Below are 12,286 nucleotides of genomic sequence, written 5' to 3'. Positions count from 1 at the left end.
TATGAAATTCTCATTGACTTCAATAAAAGTCAGGCATGTGCATAAAAAAGCAGAACTTGGCCCTTAGGTTTTAGTCTACCATGTGATAACAAAGCACGTACTTAAAAAAATATGCTGCCATATATTACATTAGATTAGATTAGTTATGCAAGTGGTCCAATAAAGAAATTTTTACGTTATATAAGGGTTGAAAATCCTGCAAGTGTTACTCGGCCCTTAGTATAGCACAACTGCTACTGACTTTGCTGCAGTTTATGTGGTTGTGAGTTTCTGTATCCTATGTTAATTTCTGTATCTCTTGCTATATTTTAAAATAAAACATGCAATGATCTTTTTTTTTCCTGCTCACTTTAAGTCCCTTCTGTTTTGCTGGGATCCTGGGAGGCTTAAAATTTCTTTATATTTCAAATATTAATGGTAAAAAGGAAAGGAATCTGAGCTTAAATTTCTCATCTGAATATCCCTGAAATTGAGGATTGTTCATATCAGGAAATCTAGATCTAAACCCATCATTTAGATTTGGAATCCAGTCTGGAATCTGGATCCAAAGCTTGCTAGGGAAGGTAAGAGCTTTCAGGTTCAGAAACTATTTTCCCCACCGCTTTGTCACCCTTTATCCCTATCTCACTGTTTTCCATCACCCTTGACTCATACGCTCTCTCCCATTGCAAGGTCACCTCCAACCAACCCACAGTGTTGGCTTCATTCACCAACAACTTCCTCTGTTCCTGAACTCATCCAGCTGAACATCCTGGATGGCAGTGCTACAACCATACTGTCTTTCACCACTATGGCATCATTCTTTCCTTCTTCAGCTCTTCCATCTCAGAAGCCAAGAAGCACCACTTCTGTATTCTCATTCAATTCCACCCTTGCTAATTTTCAACCACAACGCTTGTCTTACAACTCTGCCTCCCCCTTTAACCCTATCCATAGCTCCCACCTAAGGTCAGGATGTCACTAATTTTTTAATCAACAAGATATGATAAGTTATCCCTTTTCCCTCTACTCCTTTCTCCAAATCACCCTCTCCCCTCCCCTCCCCCACTACCAAAACTGAGATTTCTTGTTTGCTGTCCTCCTTTAACTACTCCAACTGCTCCAGCGACCATTTCCCTTCTTCCCATTCTAATCTCACTTCTCTCCCTTCTCTTTTTCTTAATATTTTCTTTCAATCCCTTATTCTCCAATGATTCATTCCTTCAAATTAAAGTATGCTCTAATTTCCTCTTCATAAAAAAACCTCCTTGATTCCACTTCTCTAACTACATTCTCTCCTCTCCCATTCATTTCCAAGAGCACTGAACATACTGTCTACAACTGATGTCTGGAATTCCTTTTTTCCAAATCCCGTCTAGACTCTTTTAATCTGATTTCTCCCTCCATTGAAACAGCTTTCACCAAAGACCCTAATATTATCTTCCTGACCAAATCTTTGACTGTATTGCCAATTATTATCAATCATGAATTTTTAACCTACTGAATTAAATGGAACTACCTTGAATTATGCCATCTGGGTATCTGATCTAATGCCTTTATTCCTGCTTACTTCATTGAGAGAGAGAATATTTTTTTTAATAATCAAGGGAAGCTTTTTTCTGTTTCCTTGTGGTTTCTTTGTTCAATGCTGATGAATTTTGAAAATGTTTTGTTTGTTTGGGATTCTTTTTGCGGGGCGGGAGTAGTATAAGTGCTAGCTTCATATCTGAAATTGTTGACAAAAACAATTAATAATGTTGATAGGATGTATTCCCGGAGATTTAATTACATGATATAATCTTTAATTAAACATTAATCTTTAATTCCTGGAGACCCCAGGCCAATCCCGGAAGAATGGTGACCCTAGCTAACCTCCCTCCCCACAACTCTTTATCTATGCTACTGAGCAGATATCAGCCAGATGCTCCCAGTGCTGAAACTTTTGGAGACTACTGGGTCAGGTGGTCACACAATTTAATCCCAGCAGTAGCACAGTGTGGCACTGTTGCAGCTACCACTAGTGTTAGCTATCCTTGACTGTATGCAAGTACTTTGGAATTGCAATCCACGGGGTGGTTATTCTCCCAACATTTCAGCCTTTTTGGTTTGGATGCCACTTGTTGGTTAATCTAGAGTTTAACATCTGGAGCTAAATCTTCACATAATCACCTCAACTAATTTTTGCCAGGAACAAGAATAGTGGGCACAAGGGGACAGGTAAACTGTTGAACCCAGTTGTTGTCAGTTTGCTTTGGTGTTTTCAAAAGTGAAGTAAAATGTGGTTTCTAATTCAGAGAGGGGATATAGGCCCCTTATTTGTGGCAAATCTTCAGTTTGGGGGTTTGGGTACTGAAAATACCATGCCAAAGTAGGGTGACCATCTGTCCCATTTTTCTTGCGACAGTCCAGTATTTAAGGTCTGTTTCTGGCATCCCGACTTCTTTTAAACGACGGGCACATTGTCCCATATTTCTCCTGCAGCAGGGGGTGGAAAGGAGTCACCAGTGCTCAAGGTTTCAGCTGCTGAAGCTCCAAGCATTGGCAGCTACCCTTCCCTCCCCACCCTGCATGCTGCGGGGCTGAACTTCATTCCTACACTGGGGCAAGGAGGGTGGGGAGCTGCAGGCTCTCAGAGCTTCAGCCACTGGAGCCCTGAGTGCTGGTGGCTCCTCCCCCTCCCCACTCCGAGGCTGGAGCCCGGAGCACCGGTGGCTCATCCCCTCCCCTGCAGGGCTGGGGCCCTGAATGCTTGCCTCCTTCCCCTTCCCTGCTGCAGGGCTGAAGCCCTGAGTGCAGTGTGCCCTCCCCGAGCTGAAGCCCCAAGCATGAGCAGACCTCCCCCATGGTGTCCCATATTTGGCATGGGAAATATGGTCACCCTATGGAGAAGAAGGGAAAGGGGCCCTCTCCCCAGGTCATGGAGCAGCTGTGGAGCTGCGAATGAATCAGTCTCATAAACCTGAGTATCTACTACTATTTTTGACTTGCAGATGGAGAGAGAACTATGGATGGATTTCTGGTGCAATTCAGTAATAGAGCTAGTTCAGTTCAGGCTTAGGGTTGCCATCAGTCTAATCACACAAACCCAAACACCCTTGCCCCACCCTCTTCCAAACCCCTTCTCCAAAGGCCCTGCCCCTGCTCACTCCATTCCCCCTCCCTCGGTCTCTCACTCTCTTCCAGTGTCTCCACCCTTACTCACTTTCACTGGGGCAGGGCTAGGGATTGGGGTGCAGACTCTGGGCTGGGGCTAAGGAATCTGGAGTGTGGGTGGGGCTCTGGGCCGAGCCTGGGACAGGGGCTGGGGTGTAGGAGGGAGGGAGTGATGCGGGCTCTGGGAGGGAGTCTGGGTGCAGGAAAGGGCCAGGGTGTTGGCGTGTAGGAGAGGATTGGGGTGCAGGCTCTGGGAGGGAACTCAGGACGGGCTCAGGGTTGGGGCTGGGGAGTGGGCTCCAGCGGGGCAGTGCTTACCCTGGGCAGCTCCAGGTTCCAGTTGATGGCATAGCAGGGCTAAGGCAGGCCTCCTGCCTGTTCTGGCCCCGCACTGCTCCTGGAAGTGGCTAGCACATGGGTGGGCAATAATATTTTCCTAGGGGCTACTTAAAAAATGTTTGAAGTAGCCCTGGGCCACACAGGAAGGGGTGGGGCTACCCCACCCCCAGACCATAATTGGTCTGAGGGTGGGGGAGACGCTTTTCCCCCTCTTACCACTAGGCACCCATATCCTGGAAGAGGCTTGGCATGCTCCCCTACCCCCAGGCCAATCAGGGTCTGGGGGTAGGGGAGCACGTGGAGCCTCCTCCTGTCCTGCAAGGAGCATGTGGCACTTTAAAGTGCGGTGGGCTCTTCACAGTGCCAGGGCAGGGCGAAGGAAGCTTCATGTTGCTCCCCCGCCCGAGGCCCTGACTGGCCTGGGGTGGGGGAGTGCACGAAGTCTCTTCCACTCTCCTCCCCCACCCTGCGAGCAGCGCATGACACTTCAAAGCACCACGTGCTCCTGGCAAGGTGGGAGGAGGCTTCACGTGCTCCCCCTGCCCCTAGGCCCTGATTGGCTTGGAGGCGGGGGGGAGTAGCAGGACCTCTGCAGGCAGATCCACCCACTTAGTGGGCCAGATCCGGACCACACAGGCCCTTTTCCCCACCCCTGGGCTAGCACCTTCCTGTGCCCCCTGGAGGTGGGAAGAGGGTCAGGGGGCTTCACTTACTGCTCCTGCCTCCAGGCACCACTCCCACAGCTTCCACTGGTTGCAGTTCCTGGCTGATGGGAATTGCAGAATCTTTGCTTGGGGGGCATCACGTGGAGACCCCCCTGACTTTCCCCAGCTTGGGACAGCAGAGACTTCCTGGCTACTTCTGGACGTGGCACAGGACCAGAACAAGCAGGGAGCCTGCTTTAGTGCTGTGCTGCTGCCAGGTGATCTCTTGGTTTAGCTGCAGGAGCCTCCAGGAGATAATGTTTGATTCCAGGAGACTCCCAGTGAATTGGGAGGGTTGGCAACCCTATATGAGGTTTCAAAAGCCTCCACTGTCTAATGCATCTACTCTTCTGTGGTAGGAGAGAAGCAGAGGATAGTACAGGCAGTCCCCGACTTACGCAAATCCGACTTATGTCGGATCCGCACTTACGAACGGGGCTTTCTCGCCCCGGAGGTCGAGGTGGCGGATTGCTGCCTGCGAGCTCCGGGGCAAGAAAGCCCCGTTCGTAAGCTGCCCCGGTGCCCCTGGTCTGCTGGAGACCGTCTCCAACAGACCAGGGGCACCGGGACTGAAGCCGCAGCAGCGGCAGGTTCCCGCGCTTCTGAGGCTTTGCTCTAGTCTGCTGGGGGGGGCACACTAGCTGCGCCCCCCCCCCAGCAGACCAGGGACACGGGGAGCAAAGCCTCAGAAGCACGTGAACCCGCCGCTGCTGCGGCTTCAGTCCCGGTGCCCCTGGTCCGCTGGGGACCGTCTCCAGCAGACCAGGGGCACCGGGACTGAAGCCGCAGCAGCAGCGGTTCCTGCGCTTCTGAGGCTTTGCTCCCCGTGTCCCTGGTCTGCTGGGGGGGGGGGGCGTAGCTAGTGTGCCACCCCCCCCCCAGCAGACCAGGTTTTTGTTGTGGACCCTGAGGCAGAGCAGCTGGGGCGCTGCCGATTGGTCCTGCAGCGCCGCTCTGGGCACTGGCGCAGCAGTGGCTGAATCAGGACGCCTGGGGCAGAGCAGCTAGGGTGCTGCTGGGTTGGTCCAGTAGCGCCAAGGAGCGAGGAGCGGTGCTACTGGAGCAACCCAGCAGCACCCCAGCTGCTCTGCCCCAGGCGTCCCCAAGTCAGCCGCTGCTGAAACTGACCAGCGCTGACTACAGGAAGCCCGAGGCAGAGTTGCTCTGCCCCAGACTTCCTGGAATCAGCCGCTGATCGGTTTCAGCAGCAGCTGACTTGGGGACGCTTGGGGTTCTTAAGTTGAATCTGTATGTAAGTCAGAACTGGCGGTCAGTTTCAGCAGCGGCTGAATCTGGACGCCAGTTCCGATTTACATACAGATTCAACTTAAGAACAAACCTACAGTCCCTATCTTGTACTAACCCGGGGACTGCCTGTATAGCAGTGGAATATCAGTCTCTTGCCCTATTGGCCACTGCTCTTCCCCTTGCATTCAACTACCCCAGAATTCTTCCCCTGGCTTTGGCTGTCAGAACCCTCTGAAGCTATGGAGTTGGCATTAATGGAAGTTCTGCCCATTGGGTGAAGGGAGAATAAATCCTTCCGTTATTTATTTAGATGTAACAAAAATAGATAATAGACCCACTCATCCCAAGATCTAAGAGCACTTTACAAAACTTAAATTCATAATAATTAAATAAGTTGCATTAACAAACTTAAATCCTGTACCCCAATTCTAACTTGGGCTGAGTTTCTATGTAAAGTTCAGATGCTAAATAAAGTAAGATTAGACATCTGAGAGAAAATCAGGGGCTTCTGTACCAACCATTATCTCTTCATGTAATACATAGCCACATGATTTTTCCAAGTGTTATTTTTATACATCTTACTATATACTTCTGACTTTTTGCAAAAAAGGGGAAGGGGAGTGAACATGATTCCTTCATTCCTTGTGCATTCAAAACTCCTGCTGAAGTAAGTGCTGCTTTGAATGCATAAAAATGCAAGCTCAATCTCATAATTAGTGATGAAAATATACTATTTCATAGGTATTTTTAAATGAATCAGTTGAATAAGGCTAAGTGCCTACTAGTATTTTTGACCTGCAGATGGAGAAAGAACTGTGGATGGATTTTTAATGTTAGTTAGTAAGGGTACGTCTTGCTAGTTTGGACTAGGGATGCAAATGTAGTGAACCAAAATAGCTAATGAAGCGGGGATTTAAATATCCCATACTTCATTAGCAAGATCTTGCCCAGCGCGCTAGTTCGAATCACAGCTGATATGAACCAGGAAGTGTGTGCGGGACACGTTAGTTCAAACCAAAGCCCTTGGTTCGAACAACACCACTCCTTGTAACTCCCCTGTTGTGTAGTTGTGTAAATATTATTCCCTCACTGCACCGATGGAGAAACTGAGGGTGAGGAATTAATTGATGTGCTAAGTGCCACACAGTGTATCTCTAGCAGAGTCATGACTAGAACTTGGGCTGGCTCACCTCCTAGCCCTGTACATATTTTTCCAAGCCACATTGCCTCACAAGAACTTGTCCTTTGCAGTTCATGTCAAGCAATCTAAATAATGAAACACAGGCTGTGGATTTTTTTTGTTTATTTTTTCAATACTAGTAAAGTTTGTAAAACTTTTAAATGGGAAACACAGATCTCACACATGGATTATAAAACTCAAATGAACTGTGAATTTGTTTTTAAATGAATGTATATATATTTTTAAGGACACTCTAAGATTCTGTAGTCTCAGAGGGATAGCTATGTTAGTCTATAACTTTAAAAACAACACATAGTCCTATGACACCCTAGAGACTAACCAAAATATATTTAATCATGAGCATGATTCTATATATTTTTGTTAGTCTCTAAGGTGCCACTGGCCTACTCGTCATTTTTAGGATTCTATAGGTCACTTTCCCAAAAAGTGTGACCTGAATTTCAATACCTTCATGAAATATTAATACATGTGCCAATGACCACTCTGCCAAACAAATCAATTAACCCTATTCGACATAAGTATGCAACGACTTTTTGTAGTGCAGCCCACTCTCAGAACAAGTATTTAGAACGATTATTAGCATCTGATTGATGTAGGAAAAATCCTATTCTAGCTCGTTTGTAAGCGCTTTCCTGCAAAGCACAGTGCTCTGTCCAGTGCTAAAGTTATGCTTTCATCTGGTTATCTTTCAAGGCAACCTGGGTGGTCACAAAAAGCACTTGACATCTTGATGCACTTCAGCAGTTTTACATATACACAAACTTTGTAGAAAAATAAATTTGTCATTCGTCACCACATATGTTGATCTGGGGAGTTAGGATCCTCAGGCTGTAGCTCCTGTGCTGCTTAGCCCATTCCCTCTCTCCTTCTCCTCCCTCCTTAACTTTTTTTCCTATAGAGCATTTTTTCTCAGAAATTTAGACTCTAATGAAAAGATTATGTAAATGTTCAGCAGAATACACTCATCATTTGGGTTCGTTACAAACTCGTATTTAAAAAAATACTCTGTGGTGGCTTCCAGGATGGGCCAAACATTTACAATATCTACTCTGTTATCTCTGCTCAGCAGGCAGTCTTGGCAGCTATGATATTCTGCTTTGCTCTGGGGAATGTGATAAAGAGCAAGAAACAGCTGGTTTAAGAAAGCCTTAGAAACATCTCTGTAGTTTATAAAGGCAATAATAATATTTTCATATTTGAATGGGTTTAGATACATGTTAAACCACACCAAAGGGAAAAAGCAACACTATTCAAAATGTTTTTGCAAGTCAATAAGAGAACACTACAGAAAAGTCCTGCACCCCTGGGAGTTCAAAGAAAACAAAGTGCATCATAAGCAATACAAACATTCACCACTTAAAGCCTTACCTATTACACAGCTCTAATGTTTTTTATGTTGTGGTTTTACAGAACTGTTCATATTATAAATGTTTAGTCACAAATTTGTCATGATCTTACCTAACTCAAAACTACATTATTTTCTTTTAAATTACACTCCTCAAAATCCCACTAGTTTAACTTTTTTCTGTAATGCCAACATGGTTTGGATAGGGATTGAGGAACAGCTGAAGAAAGCAAAATGCAGGACAATGTAGCACTTTAAAGACTAACAAGATGGTTTATTAGATGATGAGCTTTCGTGAAGAAAGGGCAATCATAATTATATAAATGTTTTAGTCCTGTAATTACTGTTGATGTTGTTTAACATACTTTTTTAAGACATATATATACATACACACATATTAAGTACAGCTGCTTTTGCAGGGCATTTTGGCAATCTTGTGTAAAGGTGATAGGAAATATTTGTGTGATGGCTACAGGCTCCAGGGACCAAATTCCGCTTTTGATTATGTCAGGGTAAATCCACAGACTATGACAGGGCACTTCAGAGTCAGTTAAAGGCTGGGAATTGGGCCCATATTGTTAACAACATCATGGAACTGATTCAAAGGGCACTGAAGTCAGTGGAAAGATTCCTACTGATTTCAGTGGGCTTTGAATCCTGGAGCATATGTTTGAAAACAATAATGTAGGTGATTAACAAAGTAGGAAAGGATATCTTAAATATTCAATGTCTTTATATTACCTACAAAAGACAGCTTCTCTTTTTTTCCATTTCAAAACAATGTATCATTAGAAAGGCTTTCATGGTTGGCTAATTGTTTTTATGCTTTGGGTGAACAAAGTGAAATTTCAGTATAGAAAATAATTGATTCTGGTGATTTTAAAAGTTACAATATATATCATTTTCTAGAAACTCAAGAGATGGCTGTGAAGGAAAAAAAATCCAAATATTCACTTAAATAGGAAGATCTACCTTGATGGTCCTGATTCTGCAGTCCTTGATGTCTCTGGGGTTTTCCCTGATGGAGGACTGCAGGATCTGATCCATGTTTTCTTAAGCAATATAGAGCATTTAAATTTAGACATCCTTTAGTCCATTATTTTGCAATAGGTTTTACCTGGTATTTGACCTCTGCAAGTATAATAGAATTCTTTACAATAGTCTTTGCACAGGAAGGGAAGAGCTAGTTCTCTTTCAGATGCTTCCCCTTTCTCAGGTGAATGGAATAAATTCTGAGCATGTGGTGAGCAGTGTGCACATTTGATTTCTTCCAGTAGCTTCACGCATTCTGTGTTGTTGGTAACAGAAAATATCTGCAAGCCATAAACCAGAGACAAATAAACACGTGACCTACTTGCCTGTCTTAACACAAAAAGATTATTTGAAATAATGTAAGTAAATCATGCTAATTTAACCAGTACAGTTATTTATCAGTAAAAAAGGTCATATTTTAAGTCACCAAGTGCAAAAATTGCTACTATGAAAGAAGATGACATGTAATAAATCATTAGATCTTAGAGTACTAACAAGTGCCTCTCTTTCAAAATGAAAATTAAATTATTCCCACTACTTAAGCCTGCAATCTCTTAATTGTGTGAGTAATCCTTGATCAGTGGGAATACTCACATAAGTAAGGATTAACGGAGTAAGCAAGGGCTGAAGGAAGAGGCCCTATGTCTACTTCTCTTATAGGTGATGCTGAAAAATACAATTTCTAAGTCTAAATTACATGCATAAAAGGCTCAAATTAAAATTTACGTAAAGAGAACACATAAGAAAAACAATCTCCAGATATTTATAAAATACACAAGCTTTGGACTGTGAAACTCCTATGAAAGAATTCTCAAAGGGGGTTCCTCTGAGTTTTCTGTTTTCCAGTACAATTATATGCATTGCATATGCCTGTGTAAACTGTTGGTAGAAAATGCCTTAGATTTTCAGTAATTTCTGTTGATATGAAAAAGGAAAATTTCAAAATTTTCTAACTTACAGTTTGTCCTATTATTCAATTTTCACTTTCTTGAAAGAAGTCCATGCATTATGCATAATATTTACTTAAGCACCATACCATGCTTGATAATTTGCGTAAGTAAATACAAGAGCCTGGGGAGTGCAATATCAGCATACCATGAAAAATAAATGTTAATGGAAAACAACACATTCTTCACTATTAGTCTGTAATACTATGCACATCATATCTTATTGTAAACCACATGGCAGTAAAGGTTTGCATTTTGATTTCTGAACCCAGAAGTGCATTATGGCTCAATCCAGCATTCACTGAAGCCAATATGGGCCTTAGAAAACATAAAGCACAGCATCTATTTACTGATTTAACATAATTATAAAAGAATTCTAATATATTTTTAAAAAGTGATGCTACGTTCACTTTATACAGCCTTGCTTCTATTATGCAAGTTCTCAGATTTCAGAGTAGATTTGATGTTACTTTTTTCACACTATGGGTACGTCTAGACTACAGGCTTTTGTTGACAGAGGCTTTGTCGACAGATACTGTCGACAAAGCTTCTGTCGACAAAGAGCATCTAGACTACATCCAGTTCTGTCGACAAAGCAAGCCGCTTTGTCAACATGAGAGTGTAGACGCACAGGACAGTGTAGATGCAATAATGCCTTCTGTCGACAGAACTCTGTTGACAACAGTCATTATTCCTGGTACAATGAGGTTTACTGCCGTCGACAAAACTGTCGAGTTCTGTCAACATTATGTCGACAGAACTCGGCGGTAGTGTAGACGCAGGTATAGTTTTGTCAACAAAAGTGGACTTTTGTCAACAAAACCCTGTAGTCTAGACACACCCTATGAATGATTCTGTGGGGTTTCATTCTACAGTAGGTACATTGATTAGTTCTTTTCAGAAACCATGCAATAATTGGCTAAATTACTCTAGGTAAATCAAATAATTCAATGTGCATGGAGATTTTTGGCCCATAATTTGACCCATAGTTGCTGTTTCACAGCTCATCAATCATCTAGAATGCCCTAGGCCAGTAACATAATTTTGAACTTATCACTTTATTTCTGGATGAGAATCACATAACTTTGTTCTCATGTGTCTGAGAGTACTTTTTTATTGATTTAAACATGACAGGCAAAATATTATCAATAACATAGCATTTTAAAAATCTCATACAAAATATTAATTTCAGTAATCTTCATTCTGAATAAACCTTTATAGTTTTTAAAGCTTTTGAATTAAGGAAGCATTTCTCAAATTTTAGAAAGCCAGACTGTCTTCAGGAAAATGAAATTAATTTTGCCCCCCTCCAGCCCTTACTTGTGCTGTCAAAGGACACACCTTCCCCTCTCAAAATAAGTAGTCACTCAGAGTAGTCCCATTGGCTTCAATTAGACCTGCTAATGTCAATAAGTAGAATAGTAATTGGCTTAGAATCCCCAGTAAGTTCAGTTTTCTCTGTTTTGAGTCTGAAGGAACAGGCCCTAAATTAGGAATGAGCAACCACAAATAGTGGGTGGGCAGATGAATGGCCTTCATTCACCTAAGTGGACCGAGGCAATCTGTGGCCCACTGGGGTTCACCTTTAGCCTCCGTGACCTCCCTGTCTGCCTTCTCTGCCCCACATGCCTCTCAGACACCAAGGCACTGGAACCCCTCACTCATCTGCTCCTTCCCCATCCTTCTAGCACTTTCAGAGCCACAAATTACGTGATTCATGTGCCATCCATGCTCCTGCTCTTCCCTCCCAGAGTTGGACTGCTGTGGATCAGCTATTCACAGCATTTCAGCTCTGGTAGGGAGAGGCTGGAGTAGGGACAGATCACAAATCAGGCAATTTGCGACTCTTCTGAAAGTGCTGGGAGGTATGGGGAGGAGCAGGTAAGTGCGGGGTTCTGTGTCCCAGTATGCATGAAGTGCGTGGGGGAGGGGAGCAACCAGAGGTTCTGCAGACCACAGGTGGGCCCCAGTGAGTTGTGTGAGGCCCATAGACTGCAGGTTGCTCACCACTTCCCTAAATAGTCTGTTCTGTGCAGTTTCGTACATTGCTATCATCATCATAGCACCTCACTGCTCTTTGAGTCCATCATAGTATTTTAACGCTCTGAGGTCCTCTCTGCAGTAAGAGAATTGTATGTGCAGTGCAGTGCAGTTGGTTTTGTTTTGGTATGGGGTTATTTTGTTTAAGTGTACACATCTGTATGGGGGGGGGGGAAGCAGAAGTGTGCCTTTCACTTGGAGTACAAGGTGGTGAGATTAGCTGTAGGCCCTTACTTCCTCCTATTCATTCCAGTCTCCGACTAATCCCTGAGAAAGCTCAGTTTACTGTATGGATGAG

At 43.9% G+C, this 12,286-nt stretch overlaps 1 protein-coding gene and 1 long non-coding RNA gene across 3 annotated transcripts in view; one reads left to right on the top strand and one right to left on the bottom strand.

The window, feature by feature from the left end:
• LOC149524552 (uncharacterized) overlaps positions 1–12,286 on the top strand; it is a 157,801-nt gene that overhangs the window by 114,252 nt on the left and 31,263 nt on the right. The window lies entirely within an intron of this gene.
• The window catches only part of HHIP (hedgehog interacting protein), a 110,126-nt gene that overhangs the window by 91,511 nt on the left and 6,329 nt on the right, over positions 1–12,286 (bottom strand). For both annotated transcript variants that reach the window (XM_014577905.4, XM_006131776.5), the window contains exon 2: positions 9,087–9,282. In XM_014577905.4, coding sequence (XP_014433391.1) covers positions 9,087–9,282 — 196 coding nt within the window. The remainder of the gene's footprint in view (positions 1–9,086; positions 9,283–12,286) is intronic.

The sequence above is a fragment of the Pelodiscus sinensis genome, chromosome 4, assembly GCF_052426305.1.
Source record: "Pelodiscus sinensis isolate ZL-2025 chromosome 4, ASM5242630v1, whole genome shotgun sequence".
NCBI lineage: Eukaryota > Metazoa > Chordata > Testudines > Trionychidae > Pelodiscus > Pelodiscus sinensis.
The sequence above is the reverse complement of the archived record's forward strand: the minus strand, read 5'-3'. Positions and strand labels throughout refer to the sequence as shown.